We start from the raw sequence: 11,796 nt of genomic DNA, 5'->3' as shown, positions 1-11,796 counted from the left end.
TAATGGAAAAATAAAAGGGCCTTGACATAGTGACCATTAACTAACCATTAACTAAATATTTAGTCCCCTCAGATTTCCACATGTGTAAATAGGGAAGGGTATAGATAATCCCAAAGATAAGAAGTATCTTTAACCCTATATTACATCCCAAACCAACAACATTCTACGCATTCATTGACTTGTAGGAGTAGTAATCAGCATTCACCCCTCCCCTTCCCCTCCATCTCCATAAACCCTGGCAGACCAGGAACAGGCTCAGTGTTTGCAGGTAGCAGTGATGGGTGCTAGGTCTGTGCTGGTGCTGAGCTTGCTCTGTGTGTGGGGTGCCGTGAGGGCTGATGAAGATGGTCCTGATCCGTACAAGGCTCCTGCCTTCTGTGGGAAACTTGAATGTCCTAGGTATGAAGTAGAGCAGGACTTTAAAGTAAGTTTTTATTTATGTATTTTTGTTTGTATATCTTATCAAATGGTGGATATTTTGCGTCACTGTGTTAATACTTGGTAGATGCATGTACTGTCCTGTTCATAATACAGAGTTATTACCTGAAGGTGGGACCTATAGGGTGAGACTAATCATGGTGATGTGCTGGTCTGAGGTAACATGTAAAGACCAATCGCTATGGGATCTGCAGAATGTTGTCATATAGTACCTTCCACACACTGTTTACCTGATCAGGTTCCCCACAGCAGGTGGTGTGCTAAATGGTATCTATGACTGCACTAAGGTAACCACCCAGCTGCCATTTTGGGCTCAGATCTGGTTAACAAGTGTGACCATCCAAACTATTAAAAGTCTAATCAATGATCTAGGGATCCACTGAGATTATGTAATCAATCTGCCTGTCAGATTCTAACACTTTTTTTTTTATTATTTATTTATTTTTATTTCTACCATGTTAAAACTAGTGTTAAGAGTGTTTATTCACTAATCCAAATTATTAATCCACAAAATGCAGCTTAGTTATAGGGACCCACTATTCAAAGTGCTTATTCACTAAACTGAGAATTGTAGAGACCTGATGTGGAACATTTTAGGTCAAAATGAAAACTCCCCTTGCCAACATTGTTCATTGCTTAACAAATGTGCCCTTAACCCCTTAAGGACACATGACATGTGTGACATGTCATGATTCCCTTTTATTCCAGAAGTTTGGTCCTTAAGGGGTTAAATTTGCCATTCTCTATGAAGTTGTCCAGTCCTCGGGCCACTAAATAGACCCATGTGTACAAATGCAAAATTATATTTCTATCATTTGTTTCTCTCCTCAAACTACACTCAATACCCCACAATGACAAAGCAAATGGCAAACTTCAAATCTGTGTAAAAATAAATAAAATAAAAGGGGGCGGGTCACAGTTCTGAGGAAGGCTATAAAATATTTTGTCTGTATGTATGCACTATACTACACTACAATCCAAAAATATCTCTGGCCTCTGTAAAAGGGACCCTGCTGGCTAGCTGTGTGCTGTATAAACATGTAATAAAGTCACTCTTAATAGAATTAATGTAATATTTCTGTTTTCCAGAGTTTTGAACTTCGTGTCTATGAAGCCACACAGTGGGTGTCAACACCTGTGAATCTAAACGTATTTGGCACAGTGAAGGCCTTTAGACGCTTGTTTAAGTATATCACTGGAAGCAATAGTGAAGGTGAGTAGGTTTTGCTTTTGTAGCTTTTCACGTTTAGCGGTGGTAGCCTAGAAAATGGCATTGCTAATGAAATAACAAAATTTACTCTTCAGAATAAAGGTTGGTCATCGCAGATGGGAATTAGTGTGACTGCTACAAACGACCGCTTCCAATTCCAGTGATATAACTTTATTTAGAAGAAAAATTATCATTGTAATATTTTTTTTTTTTTTTTTTATATAATTCTTTGAGTGCAGAGTAGATGTTTTGGCAATATTACATGGCTTTACAGAGAGATTGACAATGTTTTGTTTAGCATAGTCATGGTGTGCTGCACCTTTTTTTTCTTTTTCTTTCATAACAAGAGTAATATTGAAAGATACAACAGGCTTGTCTACATTTTTGTATGTATGATAACAAAAGAGATTTTTGTGCGTGCTTCCAAGAGAAGTTTAGAGTGTGTGGTGTCTCCTAGGAGATGGGCTCTCTGGTGTGCCCTTGTGATGTGAGTGAGTGTCAGTTGAGGTTCTGTGTGGAGGGTTGCAGGCGCATCTCTTGTGTATACAAATGCAGAAAGAAGAGTCCTGCGCTCACTCCCATCACTGGGCGGCTGCAATGACTACAGTACACATCAGCCCCAATATATAGTAAAAAACATATCTCTTGTGTATGCCTGTGGTGTTCTGTAGGAATTCCCCGGTGTATGGGGTGTCGTTTGCCCAGTGGTTGAGATGTTGGAGTGTGTGGCTGGGTGTCGTTTGGCGCTCTGCCAGGACGTCTGGGGAAGATTTGTGTCCTCCTTGTGATGTGTTGTGTTGCCCCTAACCGGGGGGGCAGCGGGGGTTGATGTGTCGGTGTGTCTCAAGATTCTCGTCTTTGTGGGTTCTAGCGCTCTATTAGTGCGGTGGTCTGGAGTGTGTGTGTAAAAGAGAGCGAGGAAAAAAGAGAAATCAGGAAATAAACAAATCTACAATTGCAACTTAAATCAAAACCGGTATAACGACTCGTGCTGAGTTTTAGCCCATATGTGTTTGTTCAGGTGCCATGGCCACGGGTGTTGGCCCAGTCCCCTGTAGTTGTCAGGTACCAGTTGCTTGTGAGCCTCCGGCTCTCGGGACGGAGGTGGCGATGCGGGCAGGGTCCCATGTGCTCCTTGGGGTGGTCGGCTGTGGGTCCTGATGACTGTCTGTTAGTGCCAGTGCTTGGAGGAAGGCCGGTGCCCCCTCTATTGACGTAAGTGTGTGAGTAGTTCCATTGCGGGTTACCACAAGGGTCCCAGCGGTAGGGTATGACTGCAGATCTTAGTTGAGAGATAACTGTGTTCAGTGATTTCCGCCAGAGTAGGGTATTTTTGGTGAGGTCTTGATAAAATGTTAACGTGGAGCCTTCGAAGGTCAGAGGTGTTTTATTCCTCAGTGCCATCATGATCTGGTTCCTATCTTGTGAGGTTACGCAGCGGAGAATGACGTCTCGTGCCACTCCAGTTGGTGTTTTAGGTGTGCCCGTGACCCGAAACACTCCATCCACAACCATCTTTTTGGCTGATGCGTGGGGCAGTATGGATGCAATTAGTCTGCGTGCATAATGAGGGAGTTCCTCTGCGGTCACTGAAGCAGGGATGCTACAGATTTTTATGTGATTTCTGCGCTGTTTGTCCTCTAGGGCTGAGATTTGGTATGTCAATGTGACTTGGGTGTTTTGCAAGTGTTGTACTGTCTCTTTAAGGGCTGAGATGTCAGTTTTGGCAGCTAATATGTCCTTTTCAGAGGTTTGCACTCTGTCATTTATGGCCTGTGTGTCAGTTCTCAGTGCCCTAAGGTCGGCTGTCCAGACTTGCTGGATGTCATTAAGCAGGAGTTTTAAATCCTGCTTTGTTGTAGGAGCAGTCCCATCTGGGTTGTCAATTGGGTGCATGAGACTTACCTGGGTGGGTGTTGTATCTCCCAGTCCATCTTGCGCCCGGTTCTCCTCGTTCCGGTCCGCAGCAGGAGTCCGCTTAGTCTGTGCTGGCTGTCTTAGCATATCACCTATGTCTCTGCCGTCAGCCACAGCATTAGGTTTTTGGGAGCGTCGCCCCATTGCGTTCCGGTGTTCTGGTTGCGGCAGGGAGGTTATTGGCTCCGGTCCCAGCAGGGGGAGTATGGTGCTGCCGCGGAGAGGTGCTTCCACACTCAGGCTTAGGGGTGTGCTGTAGGCCGCAGTTTTTCGCCGTGGCTTGGAGTACTTCGGGTGTAGAAAAAAGGCATCTTTCGATGCAGTTTGACTCTGGGGACCCAGCTATGTTGGTGAGGGGTTCGGATGAGCTATGGTTGGATGGATATTTGGTTAGATTCGATTGGGTGTGTGGGAGCTCGTGGAAATGGCGTCCGCTTGCAGGCTCCGCCCCGTAATTACTACTTAAAGTGAGCAGAAAGTGTCATTCTTGGTACCTTTTTTATGTGTTTCAGGAACACTCTCAAAATAATAAAGAAGAAGAAAAAAACAAAAACTCGCTCTCTGTTTGAGGCAAACCAATTCTGAAAATCGCTGCCTTAAAGGGACACTCTAGATCAGCAGTTTGCAAACTATAGCACCGTGGATACTTTACTGGTGAACAGGGGTCTGGTCCTTTAAGACCGTGACCGGGCACCTCTAATGTCGGCCGGCTGGGAGGAAGTGACAGCCTGTCACTTCCTCCCAGCATCATGCAGGGAGACCGCAAGGGAGGAAGAGGAGGCAGTCACAGCATGAGGTGAGAGGAGCATGAAGAGCTCCAAGCCACCTTCCTCGACACACAAGGTAAGATAACAGCAGGGTGGCTGGAGATTTTTTTTTTTTTTTTTTTTTTTGAGAATTTTTTTACAATTCTTTATTTTTGCAGTGCATGGATTAATGTACAAGCTGGTGGAGACCTAAAATAAAAATACAGAGTTACAATATAGCTTATCTAGTTATGGCTCTCAATATCACTGCACTTATTTTTGTGTTAGCATTCAAGGATAACTGAAAAGTTTACGAATACAATAAATTGCTTGTCAGGATTGTCACACGTTTGTAAAATTTAAATTTACATTGATAAAACCGATAAAATAAGATGCATATACCATTAAGCAAGATGACCGATCCTAGCCTGTGCTGCATACAGACAATTTTTAGAGGTTAAAGAATACACAGCGAGTTATCAAGCCAAGTTATTCAGACAGGCTCAATCTAGGCACAGGAAGTCCTGAGTGGTATCAAATAGTGGCACAGTGTAGGAAAAGGAATGGCATTAGATACCAAGGCAAAAATAAAATCTGGCATTAACTGTAGATTATCAGATAGTGTTATGGGACTACGAGGGTAGTGCACTTTACAATTATGCACTGACTGGACCCCGGGACACCCCAACGATAAACATTACCCTTGTGTCATTGGTAGGAGAGGAAGAAAATAAGAAAAAATAAATACATTAATTCATTAAAATAAATAATATATTTGCACAAGGGCAAGCAGAGAGGCATATTTTAAAAAAAATGAACACCAGTCAGGGATCAGACGACACTGCAACCGCTATCCTGGGAGTGGAGCTCTAGCTGCAATTCCAGTATCTGGTTCATCTGATCCCCCACCAGTGGCAGGAGTGGAGCCTGTGCATGAGAGTTCAGGTAGGCAGCAGCAGTGTAAAAATGCAGGGCTCCCTTTCCGCCCCAGGCCTGAATGAGAGCCAGCTTCACCATTTCACAGACTCTGGTAGTCACTGGGACCATGTCATTTCTTCTCCCAGGGTGAGCAGGGGGTCTGGATGGTGTGCGCCTTTTTCGCCAGACGATCCTCCACTTCAGTGAATGATGCTTGGAGGCAGTGCCTCGAGGGGCTCTCGGCCCAGATGGCCGAGTAGATGAGTGAGTATGCGCTTGCTTGTGCACTTTGCCCGAAGGAGGCCTGCTCCACTCCGGCTGCTCACTGCTCTCAGGAGCGATTTCCCGCTCAGTCAGGGTAGCCTGCTCACGCTCTACCAAAACCTTCACCAGGTTTTCCACTAAAACCTCTGGAAGAGATCATCCAAGCGCTGCAGTGAATATTCCAAGGAGCCGCATCGAGGCGCTTGAGATGGGCGCAAATGCTGCGTGTTCAGAAAGTAGGCAGTCGTCTTCTTGTGGTTGGTGCACCACACGTTCAGCCTGGTGTCTATTTATTTGTGGCACAAGGTAGGAGCAGTGCTTATAGCCCCAGAATGTCCAGTGGGGAGCGGGATATCCCCCGCTGGTCCAGAGGGGGGTAGGATCGCCGCCGAACTAAACAGATGTTTTAAAAGCGAGGAGATCAGCCGCCTCTCCCCAGCTTTTGCTCAGTAGGCCGCAGCAGCGTGGCTCAGATCTCCAAAGGGTTACAGGCTAGATTCCAGTGTCTGTGTGTGTGTCACAAGAGCCCAGCTTAAAGATAATTGCCTCTAATAAGAAATGGTAGTCGATTAATTAGAGTTGTCACCCCAAAAAGTGAGAGAAGCCTGGGAGCTCAAGCCCCACACGTCTGCGCCCCCCCACCCTCCCCCTTCCACTCTTGTGGCTGGAGATATTAAAAATATTGAGTGTGTGTATGTATATGTCAGTGTGCTTCTGTGTCTATATGTGCGCACACGTGTGTCATTACAGAGTAGTAGTATTACAGTGAGACACACAGTAAAATACAATAAGTGCTCAAAACACCTTAGTGAGTATCCCTTTCACCTCGCAATAAATTCAAATACATACAATATAAGGTGGAGACTCTTCTTATGTAACAGGTAATCAATAGTAGGTAGTCCTAAAGGCAGAAATAAAAACACATAATGGTGCAATATTGTCTATAAATAATATAAATAGAATGAGAGATGGAATATCACTCACAAGTGTAGAGCCTCTAGATAGGGCTCAATTATCCAGTATTGTGGGAAATAAGGTTCCCACTGCCTTCTTTATTTTGCTAGTAGCCAAATATGCTCACAAGGACAGGTGTGTTCTTTCCAAAAGTGCTTTATTATAAAGTGCACAAAAATGATAAAATAAGAATAAAAAGACCTTACAGTATTGGGGGTAGTAGATGGGGTAAGTCCTTAGTGCAAAAGTCCTTAGAGGCTCCTTCAGAGGCTTCATCAGTGTTGTGTGTGTGTGTGTGTGTGTGTGTGTGTGTTTATTTTGAGAAGGGGGGGGGGGGTGCAAACACCGCCAAATACTCTAGGTACACCCCTGGTATGTCGTGATGGGGGTAATTGTTCATTACTTGGCTGCCATAAGGTCTCACCGGTAACATAGGCCCAGCAAACTAATCTGCCAAATTTTAATGTGTAAAACCTGAATGGGCACACTCTTGATGTGACCCTGTAACTTTCGTCCCCCATGAAACCTGTACATGGGGGACGTTATAGCATACAAATGTATAATATATAAGCAATCAACATTTTGACCCAGGAGGTCTATCAAGGTCTTGATAAAGACCTCTTGGGTTGAAATGTTGATTGCTTAAATAATACACAAATACAACTCCTTATTCATTCTTAATATATTTTATATATTATTCACAGTTTATCTTCCCACCTTCTGCATTACATTACGAACTGTGAATGTCCTAATACTTTTGGCTTGTACTGTGGTAAATTAAGAAATTGTTTTGTTTTTTTTTTTAAATGTATGTTTATGTATGTTCTTCTTTATTGCTTCTGGCTGGATTAGCAGATACCGACCAAGCCTTGCATTTTCGAGATTAACTTGATTATACTCAATTGTTAAGGAAAATCCCAAGTTCCTGGAAGACATTTGATCTGAGCTGAAATACCTTCCTCAAGCTTTCCATAAAAACCTAAGCCAGCTGATAGCATGATCTCTAGCACGCACGTTACCAGCATAAAGTGATTCACTAAACTCCTAATTGTTGTGCATTTAAATCTGAATGGGAAAAAAATAGCTGATCTGATCCAAATCTGGCCAAGCTTTTCAACTGATCACAATCTTTTACAAAAAAGCTTTTTGAAATTTGTTACTTACAAAAACCCTGTTGGGCTTTAATTGAGACTTCTGTAAATAAATCATTTGGAAATGTTGTGTGGTTTTTATCCATTTTTCTTTTCTTTTTAGGTCTGAAGATTAACATGACTGTGCCTGTATTGGTGTATCTGCCCATTAATAATGCTTCTGCTAATGCAACCATGTCATTCTACCTTACACCTACACTGAATCCTCCAAAACCACTGGACCCTGATGTGTTCTTGGGGAATGCCGGAGAAACACGTGTCTATGTCAAGTAAGTTTGTTTACGTATTTCTGTAGGCTTATTTTGAAGCCCCGGCCAAGAGGAGCTATTTGTAGCTCCATGCTGAATCTCTGAAGGGCTACTTTCTTGGCAGTGTACTCCAAATGGGTGCAAAGTTGTAGTCTAGTGTGAGTGAAATGTCTATCTTGGCACTATTAAATGCTACCGGTAGTCCATGCTACCAGATATATAGATTGGCGAAAAACCTACTTAAAAATGCGATGGTGTTTTTCTCTCGACGTGCTGAATCGTTGACTTACAAGGCAGAGCAGACGTGACTTCTCACAAAAGTTCCTTCTGCTCTCCCAAGCATAGCAACCACAGAGCTTGTGCTGCAGTTACTATGGAAACTCCCTAGCAGGAGCTGAGGCTATGGAGTATAAGAAAAGCGTAAAACATGACCTCACTCCATTCTGACACTGGCAACAATGTCCGGTGGGGAGATCAGAGCTTGGTCTCCTTCTACTGTAATGGAGCGTAACTGTGGCAATGCCATGCTACATGGGGGTGCAGACTAGGCTATTTTCCAACTGGGCCACCAGGGATAAGGTGCCCCCCTCCCTGGCCAAAGGGAAGGCGGAGGTAAGCGGAAATAAATGAATCGAGGAGGAATTTATATCTTAAAATTCCTGATATTGTGTACTGCATTATCTGCAAAGAAAATGGACTGGACCTGCTTAAATTGATATGGGAGATACCACAAAGTGTAGTTGAGAATGACAGGACTAAGATCCTGTGGAACTTTTGGATCAAAACAGACAAAGTAGTGGCCAACCAATCTGAGATTGTGGATGTGACTAACATCAGAAAGCAGGAACATGAGAAGGTAGACAGATGCCAAGGACTGAAAGAGAAGGTAGAAAGGATGTTGAAAGTGAAGGCGGCTGTAGTCCTATTAGTGATAGAAATAATCTGGCCAGTGACCCTCCAGTTGTGAGAGAGGTTTCAGTAGATTTAAGGTGGGACATCTGGGATCGCTGTCCAGAAGAGTGCAGTTCTAGAAACCGCTTAGATACTACACTGAACCATTTAGAAGTCTACAATACTTCAGCTTATATACTGTACAAAGCTTATTGAATGTTTGATAATTTCATGACTGTCACTCAAATAAAGAATTGAAGAAAAAAAGTACACAATACTTAAATAACTAGAAGGGGAGTCTTTATCTTTGTATCCCTCCTCTACATCAACTGATGCAATTGTCACCCCTGCAACCACTACTATGATGAGGTGGTGGACATTATTGGTGCCACCCCTATTTTGAATGTGATATCTTATGTGAGCTCCCTGTGTATTGTTCCTAAATGGTATAGAATTGAGCAGTTGGACTGCAGCGGCATGATCTATATACTGAAGCTGCTTCATTAACCTAAAGTTATTTTGGTCATGTCTCCCAACTGTCCCAATTTTGGTATGACAGTCCTGATTTTTCAGGTGCTATCCTGCCTTAGTTTCCTGCTTTTGGGGACACCAGGGAACTGTCCCTGATGATGATGATCATCATAAGATGTACTTGCATTATGTTTGTGGCACTAGGACCATGTAGGGCAGGGATAGGCAACCTTCGGCACTCCAGATGTTGTGTACTACATCCCCCATAATGCTCTTACACCCATAATGCTGGAAAAGCATCATGTGAGGTGTTCCAAAACATCTGGAGTACCAAAGGTTGCCTATGCCTGATGTAGGGGGCACTAACCTAGTGTTCCCTGCATGTTCTTCCCTCAGTGGACCAGCTAAAATGTTTGGCAGGCAGCTTGGTGTGTATTCACAACAGTCTGACCTCCTGCTGACATGGGCAGACTAGCCCCCTTTTCCTGGCAGGTTCACCTCTTTGGGTTGGAGCTAGTGACACAATCCCATCAGGGCTTGCCCCATTTACCTTCCTCAGGACGCCGGTATTTGGAGGTATGTTTTTGGTGCCTATTGTGTCCCTTGAAGCAATAGTTTTTGTGGATAAAAAAAATTAAAATCTGGATTTTGCTACTTGTTTGCACAAAGTATATAATGGGAAATATTTTTAAAGATGGATTCTATTACCTTACGAATAATAAGTTGTTACAGAAAGTTCCAATCACATGATAAGGTGGGGACGTCATTACATAAGGACACCAATATGCCAGAATGTGCATGTGACATCACATACAAGTATATGGCAACACTGACCAGAACTGAAAGAGAAAGAAACATAAGCATTTAAAATTGGTGTCTAGATGCCACCATTATGACCCTTTCAGACATTCGTTTCATCCACTATTATGGCTCAATCTTCATAGGATCCACTGATGTTAGTCTTAAGTTACCTAGAGGTACAGACTACGATTTTTTTTTTTTGTTTGTTTGTTTTGTGGGGTCACATCACCAATCTACTGTTTTTATCTTTAGTCTAAATCTTAAAAAAAAAAAACCTAATTTTTGTAAATGTATTTATTTTGTTTCCCCCTCCAGGTCGTTTGGTGGCTATGCGTTTGACTATGAATACGCAAAGCAAGCCAAACTGTTGTCAGAAGAGCTGCTTGCCCACGGCATTCAATTTGATGATTCAGCTTATGTACGTGCTGGCTATAATGATCCATTCACATTTTTTAACAGGCACAATGAAATTTGGTACTTGTCAAAATAAAAATGCAAACGTCTGTAAGACTCGATTTTATTTAGATGTGCGTTGATCTCAAGAGTAAAGGAATCTAACCCTGCCATGAATAAAATAAGTGTTTAAATCTCATTGATCCTCTTTGTAACTGGTTTTATGTTTAAATAAACTTGCATGTTCTAATGGAGAGAAGGAATATCAGGTGTAGCGCTCTAATAATGGTGGATATACTGGTGTAAAAGAAAAACTGGATATACCTTAAGGGATCGTATACACTTATATGTAGTCCCAATATTTTCAGATAAACTTTAAAAAATAAGAAACACATATACAGAACATAGTGTAACCTGTATATAAATATAGAATGGAAATAGATGTGTAAATTGCTAAAACACTAGCTCAGGTATATGCGCCATAGGGTCCGTTGAGGCGACCCTCACCCCCCTTTAGATCCAAATTTCTCCAGGGGTTATATCCTAGATAATAAGTATAGGAGGAAAATATAGCGTAGTACGGTCGATATAGTGGGTATATATTATGAGATAATTTGTATATATACTCACAAACCCAGAGCCAATAAGTCGTCTCACTTCATAAGATGTATGTGGTTAAGGATCACATTCTTTCTTTGTAAAAGCAGGTAAAAAAAAAAGCTGTAAGTGTAAAAGATATATTATATACTTTTTTTATAAATAAATTATAACATATGGTATAAAAAAATAAATATATATATATATATATATATATATATATATATAAAATATAACACTTATTCGGCTATAGTTCTATGTGCTCACTGTTCCTCCAGGACGCGTTTCACCAATAGGCTTCCTCAGCTGGAAAAATTCTGTGATCTCGAAGGACTCCTTCCTGCTTTAAATATCCCTGTTGATTGCAGCATCTCTGTCTCTGGGCTTGTGATTTTCGTGGGCAATTTCCATGGAAACGGAGATGCCCTGTGGTTCAAGCCTACTATTTGTCCGTTTTACTTCCGGGTATATGAAAAAATGTTTACTTACAGTTTTGGCTCTTTCGGCGTCATGCATTCCACGGTGCGTTCCACAATGGAACAGTCTCTCGAAGTCCTTTTGCTGGATTAGGAGATGGATTTCTCGAAACACTCATTTTAAATATATAAGAACAATCTTGTTAGCCAACTTATTCTATGAAAAGTATTTATAAGACATAAACAATTTAAAAGTATACATTTGTATTACACTTATATAGCAACTGAGTTTTATATCCATATTGAGATATTAAATCTATTATACAGTTTTCTCTTTTGGAGGAGGGGTAACTAAAATCCAAGAAGGGGACAAGAATAAAT

At 42.0% G+C, this 11,796-nt stretch overlaps 1 protein-coding gene across 1 annotated transcript; it reads left to right on the top strand.

Moving 5' to 3' along the window:
• The first annotated feature begins 217 nt into the window (after positions 1–217).
• Positions 218–10,652, top strand: LOC134587375 (heme-binding protein 2-like). The gene is made up of 4 exons (XM_063443694.1): positions 218–424; positions 1,528–1,651; positions 7,702–7,867; positions 10,325–10,652. The coding sequence occupies exons 1-4, from the start codon at positions 278–280 to the stop codon at positions 10,497–10,499; spliced, it is 612 nt and encodes a 203-aa protein (XP_063299764.1). The 5' UTR covers positions 218–277; the 3' UTR covers positions 10,500–10,652.
• The last annotated feature ends 1,144 nt before the right edge of the window (positions 10,653–11,796 follow it).

The sequence above is a fragment of the Pelobates fuscus genome, chromosome 2 (genome assembly GCF_036172605.1).
Source record: "Pelobates fuscus isolate aPelFus1 chromosome 2, aPelFus1.pri, whole genome shotgun sequence".
Taxonomy (NCBI): Eukaryota; Metazoa; Chordata; class Amphibia; order Anura; family Pelobatidae; genus Pelobates; species Pelobates fuscus.
The sequence above is the reverse complement of the archived record's forward strand: the minus strand, read 5'-3'. Positions and strand labels throughout refer to the sequence as shown.